The sequence below is a fragment of the Gossypium hirsutum genome, chromosome D07 (genome assembly GCF_007990345.1).
Source record: "Gossypium hirsutum isolate 1008001.06 chromosome D07, Gossypium_hirsutum_v2.1, whole genome shotgun sequence".
NCBI classification, from domain to species: Eukaryota; Viridiplantae; Streptophyta; class Magnoliopsida; order Malvales; family Malvaceae; genus Gossypium; species Gossypium hirsutum.
Window position 1 is genome coordinate 2,129,303 of NC_053443.1, and position 15,476 is coordinate 2,144,778.

At 29.8% G+C, this 15,476-nt stretch overlaps 1 protein-coding gene across 2 annotated transcripts; it reads left to right on the forward strand.

The window, feature by feature from the left end:
• Nucleotides 1–2,354: 2,354 nt before the first annotated feature.
• Nucleotides 2,355–4,782, forward strand: LOC107929965 (trihelix transcription factor GTL1). 2 transcript variants are annotated; one of them, XM_016861518.2, is made up of 3 exons: nt 2,387–2,981; nt 3,069–4,030; nt 4,143–4,703. In XM_016861518.2, exons 1-3 carry the CDS (start codon nt 2,518–2,520, stop codon nt 4,181–4,183), a joined length of 1,467 nt encoding a protein of 488 aa, XP_016717007.2. In that variant the 5' UTR covers nt 2,387–2,517; the 3' UTR covers nt 4,184–4,703. The 2 variants fall into 2 exon arrangements, with proteins under 2 accessions (XP_016717006.2, XP_016717007.2); XM_016861517.2 differs by having other exon boundaries at nt 2,355–2,981; nt 3,069–4,782.
• The last annotated feature ends 10,694 nt before the right edge of the window (nt 4,783–15,476 follow it).

The following is a 15,476-nucleotide window of genomic DNA, read 5'->3' on the forward strand; positions in this document are numbered from 1 at the left end:
TGTTCTCTAAACCCTAAAACTATAAATCTAGTTAAATATATATGTTAGATTGCAATTCAACGTGAGTAAAAAGTTATGTTAGAATTATGTGACCCAAATTCTAAGAGATTGCTTGCAAGTCAAGTTAAACAAAAATATATTTTCTTTCTAGAAGATTTAGTATTTATTAGTATAATATATTTAGCATTTATTAGTATAGTTTATTTGACTTACTAATTTAGCCTATAAATAGGCTCCTTTACAATCTTAGAATTAAGAGACACCCATTAGATTAGAACTCATAACACATTCAGAGAATTTTGTGTTTACGTTTGAGGGTTCTTTGTTTTTCGGGTTTTCGGGGTTTAGTTTTTATCTCCATCTTTTGTACTCTTCATTCTTTTGCCATTATAGTAAAATTATCTTTGCCCGTGGTTTTTTATCCTCTTTTGAGGGGTTTTTCCACGTTAAATTTGTGTGTTCATCTTCTCAATTTCTTCTACTATTTTTACTTGTTCGTTGCTTATTCGAGACGATCCTAACAAGTTATATAATATAACTTAGAAAAAATACAACATAAAAGAGGTTTTAATTAAGATGGTAAAATTAAGATATAAAAAGTTACGATGTTTTAGGTTTAAATCTTATTAAATGCTTGTACTTTTTTTTAAGATTTTATATAAAAAATGTAAAAATGTCCTTATAATAATATTTTTTCTTTTAATTTTGTAATTGAGTTGAGACCAATCTGTAAGTAACATAAATTTAGCAAGACACTTAAATAATAGTATAGATATTTTGAGTTTCTCTTATTTTTTATAGTGATATAAAATCTCGATTACTTTTGATAAATTAGATCAAGCGTTGAATTTTTATACAATATTATTTTATTACACTCCATGATATGAATGAAAATTATTTATATAAAAATATATTTAAAAATAAGGTCTTGGTTTAAATATATTTAGAAGTGTTCATAGGTTTGGTCGAGTTTTTGTCAGATTCAGGCATGATATTAACATATTTTAGGCTTACTAAGGTCGGCCTGACCCGAAATATGGGTCTAAATATTGTCTAAGCCCGCCCATATTTGTAAATAGCTAACTCAAGTCCGTTTTAGGTCCGTCCATATTATTTTTAACAAAATTTAAAAATATATTTATATTAATTTTAAGTTAATATTTAATAAATTTATATTTTTTATTAAATGTTTATATACAGTCATCTTAACATTTTTAAATGTATATATTGTAGTAGTGTTATATACTACTATAGATTTGTTTACATTTTGTTAAAAGAAAGAAGCTGGACAGAGAAAAAACCAACCAATTAAACAATAGCATCAATGTTCATCCCTACACTATTTTGCAAGAGAATCGAAGCCATATCCTCTAGTGCATGATTGGAAACATACGTCCTTATGAGGTGATTTGTTGCTATCATTATCAACAATCCTATTTGCAAACCGAGAAGTGTGTTGCAACTTGATTTCTTCAAATTTTATGTTGTAAATTACATAACATATATAAATAACATAATATAAAATATTACAAACTTACAAAAGTAGGTTGGGTTAAATCGTGCTGAGCTTGAGATCTTGAGTTTAGAATATTCAAGTTTAAGTTTGACCCATATTTTAAACAAGTCTACTTTATTGTCTAATCTCATTTTTCAGATCTATTTTTTTTCTTAAACCCTCTAAAATTTTAGACAAACTTTTAAACTCGAACTAATAAGCTACTCAAATATCACCGGCCGCTATATGTGATCAAAACACTGCTATATTAGACGATAATATTAGCGGCTTTCTGGGCAGCATTTTTGATAGTGTCCCTAAGTTTTTTTTCGGCTTTTATAAACGCCGCTAAAGGTGAAAAAAACCCCCGCTATATCATTGATTTCCTGTAATGTAACTCGTAGAGAAAGATGACTAGGGTAGGACTATGAAGTAGTGACCAAAACTAAGACTTTGCATAATCACCCACTACTTGAAATTTGACCAAATAGTAATTATTTTCCAAATGCATTAATTGAATGGTACTTGACGGTTTTCATAGGGTATAAACCTTGTTCTTTCTTCCCTATTATTATTAGTCGGATCCACCACCTATTGATGGAGCTGAACCACCCCACGTCACTTGAGAGAGATTATGTTAACTCATGTTTTTTTTAATAATTTTATTATAAATTTTGATTATATTTATTTTTTTGACATAATATTTAAAATTATTCATCATTCCTCTTCGTTTTATGAATAATGCGTTTTAATGTACACAAAATTACGTCCTCAAATATTAAATTTATTTTTAAATATTAAAAATTACTTATTTATTTTTGGATAAACCGAAACCCTAGACCACTTCTAGAAATATCTAATGTTATAAATTATAATCCCATTCCCATAAAACAGCTGCTCTTTTTTTCCTTTAAAAAAATCAGTGTTTAATTCAACATTTCTATGAAGAAAGACTCTCGTTTGGTTACTTCTTGCATTAATGTTCTTCAATAAACATTAAAAAAAAAACCCCTTCAAAAGAAATGCATCCCATCAAATATGGTGCCCATCATCACCATCATCATCATCATCTACAACAACAGCAATTCATGGAGGATGATGATGCTTCTTCATCCGCTTCAATTTTCTTCATTTCCAATCCTCATAATCACCAACAACAACCTGTTTTCCCTTACCCTTTACATTCTCAACAACATAATAAACAACATGAAAATCCAGTTACCCATCAGCTTTTCCACCATCAGTTTCAACCATTTCAACACCCAGAATCTGTTCATCATCATAATCAACAACAACCCTTTTTGGCTGTTAATTTCAAGTTGGGTCTTAACGAAAACAGTGGGAAAAAAGAGGCTGCTTTACCTTTGAATCCTCAGCAAAACGGTGCTACTTTTCTCCATGGAAATGAGCAACAGCAACAACATTCCCTTTTCTTGCCCCGTTGTTTGCCTCCTCAAGAAGATTCTCCCATCAAAGAACCCTTTTGGTAATTTATAAAGATTGCTGTTTTTTTATTCTTTTCTTTTCAAAGTTGATTTCTTTGTCACCCATGTGTTTGTTAAAATGTTACCAGGAAGCCCTTAAACAGATTAGATAATAGGCAGTGTAGTGCAGATGGAGCTAAAATGGTAGAGGGGACTAAGTACAACAAAGTTTTGCAACAACCTGGTCAATCTACAAGTGTGAGAAGCAGGAATTTGGATAGCAAATATGGACTGTTTGGTGAGCTTGAAGCAATTTATGGACTTGGAAAGCGTGGAGAAGCTGCTCAAGCTGGTTCAGGGTCTGCTCTCACAGGCGAGAATTCACCTGCAAATGTTGGTCCTTCCATGAACTTAACTAAGTTTCAAGAGCATGATGTAGTAGGTGCCAATGGTGGGGGTGGTAATGTTGTTGCTACTGGGGTTGATCATGGATCCGAAGCTTCTATTGGGAAAGAAGCTTCATTAAGGAAGGTTCAAAAGAAGAAGAGGAAGATGAAAATGAAGGAGCAATTGAGTTCAATGGTGGTGGCTTTCGAGAGCTTGGTGAAGCAAGTGACTGATCATCAAGAGTGTCTCCATAAAAGGTTCTTGGAATTTATTGAAAGAATGGATAAAGAAAGGTCAGTGAAAGAAGAATCATGGAGGCAACAAGAGGCTGAAAAACGCAATAGGGAAGCCGTTGCAAGGGCACATGAACAAGCTTTAGCTTCAAGTAGAGAAGCTCTTATAGTTTCCTATTTGGAGAAAATTACAGGTGAAAGCATCAATCTTCCAGGAAAGACTCCATTGTTACAGCAACCTGGAAATGCAATGGAACCCTTTAATGGAGTGAAAGTTGATAACAGTAGCAGGTGGCCTATAGCTGAGGTTGAGGCCTTGATTCAAGTGAGATGTGACTTAGAATCAAAGTTTCGAGAACCTGGATTAAAAGGACCTGTTTGGGAACAAGTGAGCTCTTTGATGTCTTCCTTTGGTTATCAAAGAAGTGCCAAAAAATGCAAAGAAAAGTGGGAAAACATCAACAAGTATTTCAGGAAAAGCAAAGAAAATGGTAAGAAACGTTCTCAACAATCTAAAACATGCAGTTATTTTGATCAATTGGGTCAGCTTTACTCAAGAATACCCATTACTTGTCCCACTTCACCAACACCTTTGATTAACAGTGACATTGAGGTACAAAAGCAAGGTGATTCAGACTTTTTAGAAGCCTATATTCCTGAGAGAGACCTTGTCACTGCACAAGTAAACATTAGTGGGAACCTTAAAGATTCTGGAATGAACATCCCAAAATTGGATTTTGATGGCATAGTTGGTGAGAATGTAGCGCAAGGAAGCAAGGTAAAGTACAATGAAAGCCATGAAAGTGAGCTAGATGGTGATGATAATGACAGTGATAAGGGAGAATGAGAATTGTGGTCAAATGGTAAAAACCAGTCAGCTACAAGGTAAGTATCTTTTCCATATGATGGTGCGTTTAGTTCCACAATGTTGCCATCAACTATGGGTTTGAACTAAAATTTCATTACAAACTGACTGTCTATAAGGAATTAGGATATGAATTTAGTACTTTCAGATTCAGTCCATATAAAATAGTTGATGAAATAAAGTGAATGGGGACATCTGAACTTTTCTTGATGTGTTAGCCATTGCTTTTTCTCTTTTTCTTTGTTTTTTTTTGCTTTTGTATCATCTGCTTATGGACCATGGGTAGTTTTTGTCTAAAGATTTTGTTTCAAAATTTGAACCTCAATCTTTTGTCTCCCTCTTCTCTTCATAATAATAATGTCGTTGCGTTGGCTGCTATGATGAATCTATTTTTGTCCAAGTTGAATTATTTGTTGGAAGTTTGTGCTTGTATGATACTAATGAAACAGATAGAATATATATATATATATATATAATATAAACTGGAGAAACAACACTTCTCAATATATACTTGCAAATAAAGTTAGCATTTGTATATGTCATTCTAATAGCACGGGTGCATTTTTTTTTGTCTTTCTACTTTCAAATTGTGCAAAAAGGTTTTTTTTAAAAAATGAGTAAAATGGTCAATTTTTTAAAGTAGAAAGAAAAACTGATAATTTTGAGAGGAGGAATTATTTAAATAAGGAGTGCCCTTGTAGCTTAAAAAATTAGAACAATTTCATTTAATTGATAAATAGGACATGAAATTGAATCATGTTAAATACAAAATGATACGTAATGACATACGATTCAATTAAAAATTGGTCATTGTATTTTAAAATGAGGTATATGTGATACATGTATAATTGTTTAGTTATTTTGTTATCCAAGCGAGTTTCTAATAATAGAAACGAATAAAATTTTCAATTGAAAGAATTAATTTACTATTTGATCTAATGTATAGAAATTAATTTACTTATTTTTTTGAGAAAAAAATAAAATACAATATAACTTCTAATACACGAATACGGATTTTGATGATACGTTTACCCATAAAACCTATACAACACTTTCATTAAAGAAGATGCTAAGCCAGCATGTCATTAATATTGTATTTGATGTAGATGGTATAGTTTTGTTTAGGGGTGAAAGAGAAAGCATATAATGAAATTTCTCCGAAGAACAGTGCATGCAAATGGAAAGTACGTGTGTGTGTGGGGCCCATTTTCTGCATGGCATGGGACAAGACGACACACAGAAGAGAAATGATATGAGAATGGTGGGGGGTTTCCTTCACTCTTCCATTATAGAGTTGAAAATGAAATATCTGAAAAAACTGAGTACGTATATATATATTGATTTTAATGAACAGATGAGAGATGACATCAACGTTGTAAGAAGAGCATGCACGAACGGTTGTGACCCGATTCTCACATGGCTGCCTGCATCTGATATTTTATTTTTCCAGCAGACCACTCCACTTGTTTTTCTGCAATCTTCTTTCATTGCTTTTTCCTTTCCATTGCTTTGTATCCAGCAGCAATTAAACTCATACAGCCTTCAACAGCCAATAATTTTCTTTTTGGGTTTATCAAAATTTTGGCTTTTTCAATTTTCAATATATATTTTTGTTATTTTAATGTATATTACTATTATTATTGAATTCAAAAGATATAAAAACATTATTTATATTTTTCCTTACACAAAAAGAGAGAGGTTAGAGTTGGGTAAAATTGAACTTCAACTAGGTTCGCTTACCCAAATTTTGTTTTAGTTTTTTAGTGGATTATAGGACAAAACTAAACGTGATTAGTGCGATTCATACCCAATTCGTACTTACGGCAATGAATACATCAGCGAGGTTGAATTTTTAAGTCGAAATGAATATAATAATGAAACTCCAATCTTTTGTAATTTTTTATGTATCAAAATTTGTAATTGTGCCTATAATTTATGAATCTAATTTTTTTAGAGTTCATTTTTGTGTTTGTTTTCATATTTAATTAACATTAATAAGATATTTTGGATCTTATGTTATTTCCGGTTTCATCATATTGGGCTTACTATTTTTGGGTTTGTAGTTTTTCTAGGTTTAGATTTTTTTATCATTTCAGGTTTGAACTCTCAAGACTAATAATTGAGTTTTGGGAAAACTATATTTTAGTCTAATTTCAAGTGATTATGGATTTAAACTCCTTCAATTACAATACAATTTTTATTTTTGAAAAAAAATAGGTATAATAATTTATTTGGGCCTCCAATTTTATAAAAAATTTCATTTTAGCCTTCTATATATTTATTTTTAGCCTTTTTTAGCTATTGAACTTGCAGTTTTTGTCAAATTACCTCAAAATGAATGGAAAAGTAAACGTTTGTTAAATTTATTGAGGTTGCATCCACATGAAAATCCGTGTCAACAATTAATTAATTTTTAGAATTTAAAAAATTCAAAAAATTATTTTTTAAAAAAATTATAAAATTATTTTTTAATTTAAAAAAATAATTAATTGCTAACGTGGCATACATGTGGCAATCCACATGTATACTACGCCTCAAAAATCAATTATGTCTTTTTTTTATTATCTAATTGAACCTTTGAATTGACAATTTGTAACAAGTAGTGTTTTTCACTAACAGAAACATTAACACAATTAATTCCTACTAATATGATCATTAAGAGATGCATAATCAACTCTAATAATTCACATACAAAAACGCACTATTTTATCTTATATGTCAAATTAAGAAATATATAAAAATTCCAAAAGATAGTGTATAGTATTTAAATCTAACGTGGAAAGCACAACATCATACACCAATTTCGTTTCACGCTTCCACCACTTTGCATATAGATTTGTTTGTTGCAGCTTTACTAGAAATCATTACAGGTAAGTAGGACATATTCCATCTAACTTAAATCTGTTTAAAATATTAAATATTGAGTCAAGAGTGATCTAATCTCCCACAATTATCAACCACCAAACTACAAATGTCATAGTTTGATTAATCTTGGGATGGGATCAAATCTAGTGATGGTAACGACGCTGAATGGGGTAAAGTGTGTCGGATTATTGCATGCCCCAAACTTGATTATATGTTCTATTCTCACGTCTTAATTTTTAACTTGTTACAAATTTGAAAATTAAGTGTATATTTGATACTAATTCGGTTAAGAGTTTAAATTTTTTTGAAATTGTGATTAGTTCATTTAAAAAAATATATTTTGGCATCCCTTCGCATTGAATTTTTTACGTTATTTTTTTATTTTTAATATTAAATTTTGTTAGAGTTGTGTGACACAAATTTTAGAGATTGCTTGTAAGTTAAGTTAAACAAAATATATCTTCTTTCTAGAATATTTAGTATTTATGAGTATAATATATTTAGCATTTATTAGCATAATATATTTGACTTTTATTAGAATTAGGTTTTTTTCAACCTATAAAAAGATGTAGTCGAAACTCCTCTTGTAATAATTCGAATTTTGACATAGTAAATTTTCTTCTCCTCTGCCCGTGGTTTTTCCCCGAAAGGGTTTCCACGCAAAAATCTGTGTTCTTTATTTTTATTTCTCTTTTCTTTGCGATATATTGTCATTACCGACGTTCTATTTTCACAAATTGGTATCTGAGCTTCCAGGTTGTTCATCTCGATCACGGTAGTGACGTCTTTGAAGTATGAAATTCCGCTGTTGGATTGCAACACCAGATTTACGTTGTGGCAGATTAAGATGCAAGCAGTTTTCGCACAGATGGATCTGGATGATGCCCTGCTAGGGATAGATAAGATGCCTTCGACATTAACAGATGAAGAGAATAAGCGTAAGGATCGAAAGGAGTTAGTACAATTACATCTGTATTTGTCTAATGAAATTTTATAGGATGTGATGAATGAGAAGATCGTCATTGCATTATGGAAGAAGCCGAAACAAATATATATGTCAAAAACTCTAACCAGCAAGTTGCATAAGAAGTAGCGTCTTTATGCTCATCGTTTGGAGGAAGGTGCACCTGTGCACGAACACTGTTTAAAGAAATTCTCTCAAACTTGGAGGCCATAGAGGTTTAGTATGATAAGGAAGATCTAGGGTTGATTCTACTTTGTTCGTTGCCCCCGTCTTATTCAACCTTTGGAGACACGATTTTATATAGCCGCGAGTCTCTCACAATTGATGAGGTTTATGATTCTTTGCCCTCGTATGATAAGATGAAGCATCTTATGGTTAAACCCGACTCTAAGGAAGAGAGTTTCATTGTTCGTGGGAGATAAGAACAGAATGCTAATGATAATCGTGGAAGGACATAGGAACTGAATCCTCGCGGTAAATCTAAGGGTAGATCGAAGTCTTCAAACAAAGGTAAAACTTATAACTTTTGCAAGAAGAAAAGACACATTAAATCTTAGAGCTATAAGCTACAGAGCAAGATCAAAAGAGAGGCTCAAAATCAAAAGGGAAACAACCAGAAAATTCCAGTGAAGCTGATGTTGTAGAAGACTACAATAATGGTGAACTTCTAGTCACTTTTGTCAATAATTATTCGTGTAAAATTGCAGGTGTTGGAACGATTAAAGTTAAGATATTTGACGGAGTTGTCAGAACACTTAGTGATGTGCGACATGTTCCTGAATTAAAGAGAAATTTAATTTCGTTGAGTACTCTTGATTCAAAAGGGTACAGAGACACAGCTAAAAGTGAGGTTTTGAAGATTTCCAAAGGTTCCCTTGTTGTGATGAAAGGGCAGAGAAAAACTGTCAAGTTATATGTTTTGCAAGGTTTTACTATTACTGGTGATACAGTTGTTGCTTCCTCTTCATTTTCAGATGATGATATTACTAAACTTTGGCATATGCGCCTAGGGCATGTGAGTGAGAACGGCATGACAGAATTGAGCAAAAGAGGACTTCTTGATGGGCAAGGAATTTGCAAACTAAAGTTCTGTGAGCACTGTGTTTTTGGAAAGCAAAAGAGAGTTTGATTCACTAGAGGAATCCATAACACGAAGGGAACGTTTGAGTATATTCATTCTGATCTGTTAGGGTCATCTAGAGTGCCTTCGAGAGGTGGAGCTAATTATATGCTAACTTTTATTGATGATTTTTCCAGAAAAGTTTGGCGTTCTTCCTGAAACAGAAAAGCGATGTGTTTTCCACATTTAAGTCTTGGAAAACTATGATTGCAAAATAGACGAGAAAACAAATAAAATACCTCCGCACAGACAATGACGTCGAGTTCTGTTCTGACGAGTTTAATAAATTGTGCAAGTTAGAAGGGATTGTGAGACACTTGACAGTTCGTCATACTCCATAGCAAAACAGCGTTGTAGAACGAATGAATAGAACGATCATGGAGAAGGTTCGATGTATGTTGTCAAATGCCAACTTACCAAAGTCGTTTTAGGCCGAAGCAGCCTGTGTTTTTTCTAGGTTTTTTGGGATATTTGTATGTTAAGGTTTAGTGTTTATGGATTTATGGGGTTTGAAAAAATAAATTAAGGATTAAGGTTTTTAAAAAAATAAATTAGGGTTTATTGTTTTTTTTCAAAAACCTTAAACCTTAATTTATTTTTCCAAAAACCATAATCCCTAACATACAAATATCCCAAAAAACTCTAGAAAAAACACGGGCAAAAAACCTCCCTCGAGGAAACGTTTTTGCCATGTTAGCAAAAGCGCTTCCTCGAAGGAGCTTTTTTCTGCAGTTTCTTCTTAAAATGCGCCTACGTGGAAGTGATTTGTGTTATTTGACCCATTCCGGTAAATAATGTTTTAAGTGGCCCATTTCATTAAATAATGTTGCAAATGAGTCTTTTTAAGTAAAATAGTCAAAAAATTATCTGTTAAATCTATACTATTCATACAATTATAGATTTAGTTTGTTTTCTCTAATTGGATCATTCTAAGCCTCTATACTTATTGAATTATGAAATTTTAGTTTTAACGCAAATAACAGTTGTTAATTCATTGACTGGATTTTTAGTGAGTAATATGTGAAAATAATAAGTTGATTTGACATTATACATATGATAATATATTTGGCGTATCCGATTTTGGATAGTAGAACTTTACTTAATGAATTTAACAATTATTGTTTGGTGAGGACTTAAATTTTAAAATTTAAAAAGTATAAGAACTAAAAATAACTTTTTTCAAGCATAGAGACTAATAGCATAATTTAACCAATTAGTAAACCTCCAAGAACCTCCAAGATCCAAGGATTGCCCAACCAAGACACACCTTTTAATAAAATAAACCATATAAAATAAAAATTTTAAAGTCCAAACTAAACCATATAAAATAAAAATTTTAAAGTCCAAATTAAAAGCAGTCCAATTACAAGATTACAAGCCCAAAAAAAAAACCCTAATGGCCTAGGCCCGATAGGCTAGACTAAGTTTTCAGTAAAATCAAGAAACCCTAGCTCTCCAATGCCGCTGCCCTCTACGTGAACGGGCACGTCGCCCGAGGCCTGACGCGCCTTTGCTGTCGTTTCACCAAAATGGCAAGAGCAGGCTTTTTGCCCCGTCTTTGACTCTCCAAGGATACCTGCAAAAGAATGAAAAAAGGACAGATGCAAGCGCAAACACGCAAAGAAGTAGAAATAATAAAGAAAATACAAAAGAATAGTAACATGCAGTGTTGTAAATCAGGTATAAAAGCTATAACAGCTACCATGTATTGTTTACGAAAAAAGAAGAAGAAGAAATCAATCGAAAAAAATAGAAAATACAAAGTTTCAAAAGGTTTTTTACCATGTATTGTTTGCTGACATGGCAAAAACGCTTCCTCGATGGAGCTTTTTTGCCTGTGTCTTTTCTAGGGTTTTTTTGGGATATTTTTATGTTAGGGTTTAGGGTTTATGATTTATGGTTTTTGAGAAAATAAATTAAGGTTTAAGTTTTTTTTAAAATAAATTAGGGTTTAAGGTTTATTGTTTATTTTTTTTTCAAAAACCTCAAACCTAATTTATTGTTCCAAAAACCCTAAACCCTAACATACAAATAACCCAAAAAACTCTAGAAAAAACACGGGCAAAAAAGCTCCATCGAGGAAGCGCTTTGCCATGTTAGCAAAAGCGCTTCCTCAAGGGAGCTTTTTTCTGCAATTTTCCCTTAAAACGCACCTACGTGGAAGCCTTTTGTGTTTTTGGCCTATTCGAGTAAATAATGTTTTAAGTGACCCATTTCTTTAAATAATGTTAGAAATGGGTCTTTTTTAGTAAAATAGTCAAAAAATTATCTGTTAAATCAATTATAGATTTAGTCCATTTTCTCTAATTGGGTCATTCTAAGTCTCTATACTTATTGAATTATGAAATTTCAGTTTTAACGCAAATAACAGTCGTTAATTCATTGACTGGATTTTTAGTGAGTAATATGTGAAAATAATAAGTTAACTTGACATTATACATATGATAATATATTTTGTGTATCCGATTTTGGATAGTAGAACTTTACTTAATAAATTTAATAATTATTGTTTGGTAATGACTGGAATTTTAAAATTTAGAAAGTATAGGAACTAAAAATAATTTTTCTAAACACTGAGACTAATAGCAGAATTTAACCAATTATTAAACCTCCAACAACCTCTAAGATCCAAGGATTGCCCAACCACGAGACACCTTTTAATATAGATATTCTATTTTTTTATTGGAAGCATTTTATTTAAGTTTATAAATATTAATATAATATAAAAAATGTAATATTCAAAGTGGGTGAAGCTAGAGTTAGATTTTCTTCAAGATAAAATTTTCTTAAGGACAATGATTTTTTTGGTCATTCAATTTTATAGAAAATGTTATTTTAGTCTTTCATTTAATTTTTCGTCTCTTTTAATCCTTAAACTTACGGTGTTTGTCAAATCATCCAAAAATGGATGGAAAAATTAATGTCTATTAACTTTACTGATGTGATATACATGTGGATTACCATGTAGACATCATGATAGTAATTAATTAATTTTTTAAAATTTTAAAAATGTCAAAAAATAAAAATTATAAAAAATTATTAAAAATATAAAATAATATTTTATTATTTTTTTAGAAAAATATTATTTGCTAGCGTGATAGACACACGGACTACTGCATTAGTAAAGTTAACAGACATTAATTTTTCTATTTATTTTAAGGTGATTTAACAAATAATACAAATTCAAAATTTAAAAATGATGAAAATTAATTGGATGGTTAAAAATTACTTTTTTTTTTCTTGTAAAGTTGGAGGGTCAATTATTATGCCTTTTGAATAAAATGGAGTGATATCACTCTATCATGTTGCCATTTTTAGTTACCTTTTGCAATGTCGTCTGTCCTCATGATTACGTGGACAAAACTCTTTTTTATTTTAAATTAATTTCTAAATTTAGTAATTGTTTTTATATTAGGCTTAAATCTTTTTTCTAAGTTAACATTTGAACTTGGTAGTTTTTTTTATATTGGGATTTGATTTTTTTAATTTAAAAATATCAAAAAATAAAAATTATTAAAAATATAAAAAATATTATTTGCTAATACTACAAACACGTGGACTGTCGCGTTTGCAAATTTAACAACCATTAATTTTTCCATCCATTTTAAGATGATTTAATAAATAATACAAATTTAAAGGTTAAAAGAGTTGAAAATTAATTGGAGGGTTAAAATGACTTTTCTTTTATAAAGTTGGAGGGCCAATTATTATACCTTTTAAATAAAACCGAGTGATACCACTCCATCCCATTGCCATTGCTAACAACATTTCGCTATATGGTCTATCCTCATGATTACGTGGATAGAACTCTTGTTTTCTTTAAACTTAATCTTTAAACTTAATAATTATTTTTATATTAGCCTTGAATTTTTTTTAAATTAATATTTGAACTCGATTGAATTTTTTTTATTTAAGTTGATCTCTAGTATCTCCTTAAAAAAGTTTAATATCTAATAGATGAACCATTATCAAATTTAAAGAACAATTAAAAAAAAAAGAACAGGTTCAATGTAAAAACAACTTTTTTAACATGAGGACTAATGTGAAAACAAGTATAAAATTTAAGGAAACCTTAATAAGAAAAATCATTGCCAATGATGGTTATCCTCATGATGACAGCCGAGAAAGTTGATTGTATGGATTGTAACATAATGACTTGCTTTGGCATAGAATGTATTTTTAAAATATTATAAGCCTTTTAACTTTATATTGAAAATAATTATATTTGGCTTTGTCATTCTATATGCCTTTTCTTTTGTGTATGACATCAGCATCTACTAATTTGGAATTTAATTTGAAAGCTATATTTTAGTTCGGACGTTTTTGAGATATAAATGCTTTTTCTTGTATGGATTATATTTCAATGGAAATTTGATGAGTTGATCCACCTATATGTTTTGCTTTTACTATTATATAGAGAGTTACTTCACGTATTACTTGACGTAAAATAGATGTTGAATTTATTTGTTTCTTTTGTTGAATCTTTTTCAAAGCTTGATTAATCTATTTTAAAAATATTATAAACCTTTAAAATAATTTTCCTTTCTAAATGAAAATACTCATACTCTCTCATTCATATAAACCAAGCAGATTTTTTGGCTGTATCACTATTAACCGTATGTTTGGTTACTAAAACTGATTAATTTCAGGAGAGTTAGACAATAAATTGATTAAACTCCATAATGTTTTACTAAATCTCTATTATGTTGTTAGAATTAAGTGACCTGAATCCTTATTTAAATAAAATAAAAATAAAGTAAAATCTATATAAAACTACACTTCTTTTATTTTATTTTAGAATAAGGTTTTTTAAACCTTATTAAACTCCATCTATTTGATATTGATTACAATAAGGTGTTTCAATCTTATTACACTCCTATTAGAATATAGTTTTACAAGCCTATAAATAGACATAGTTTACTCCTCTTGTAATCATTCGAATTCGACATAGTGAATTTTCTTCTCATTTGCCCGTGACAAAATCACCATGATCTAATTTTCTTATCTTACCTCATTCTCTCTCACTTCAAATGTTGAAATTAGATCTTCCATAGTATTTCAGTAGCAATTTTTGAAAGATAACTTTGCCCACATATCCTGAAGCTCATCAGCTATCAACGAAATTCTAAAAAAACAAGCATATGCTAACATAAATTTTGCTTTTAACTTAGTATTCAACAATACCTCTTCAACTATTTTCTTTATTCCTCGACTTTTGTTACACTGTTTTCACTCTGGTCCTTGATCACATATCTAGTGTATACTTTTTAATATAAGCTTCCGGTCCTATATAAAACAAATTTGGTAACTAAATATCCAAATTTCTAAGAGTATCTCGTGAGATATTTTGGTATCTATAACAAATATTAGTATCACGTTAGAAAATTTGGTATTTCTCGGTTAGAAATATTGGCTGGTTGACCAAAATTGACTGGCATTAATAGACAAAAAATCATTAAAAATCTAAAAAAAATTATAAAAATTAATCATAAATATTTGTAAAAATTGTTAAAATTTATTTAAAACACTAAAAATTGTAAATTTTTAAAAATTTAAAATTATTAAAATAAAAAATTGTAAAAATATTAAAAAAGTGTTCTCATGGGCTTATATTATTTATTTGGGCTGGTGGTTTTTAATTTTTGTTTTTAGTTTATTTACTATTTGTAAAAAAAAAAACCATGGGAGTAGGTGCTTGAATTAAGTATATATTTTTACAACTTTTTTAGTTTCTAAAACTTTTTAAATATATTTTTAATTATATATTCTTAAATTATTTAAAAAAGTTGTTGAAAAATTATAAAAATGTAAAAAGTATTAAAAATATATTTAAAAATTGTAAAATTATTAAAAGTTATAAAAAATATATAATTTTTTACAAGTCGTAAATAAAGCAAAACGAAAACAAAAACCCACCAACTCAACATGAATAATATAAGCTCTTGAAAGTACTTTTGAATCATTTTTACAATTTTTAAAAAATTTTAATAACTTTTACATTTAAAAAAATCATTTTTAGTAAATTTTTACAAATTTTTAATAAATTTTACAATTTTCTATAAATTTTAATAATTTTTCCAACTTTTTAATAATATATGTTGTTAAATTTCTAATGATTTTTTG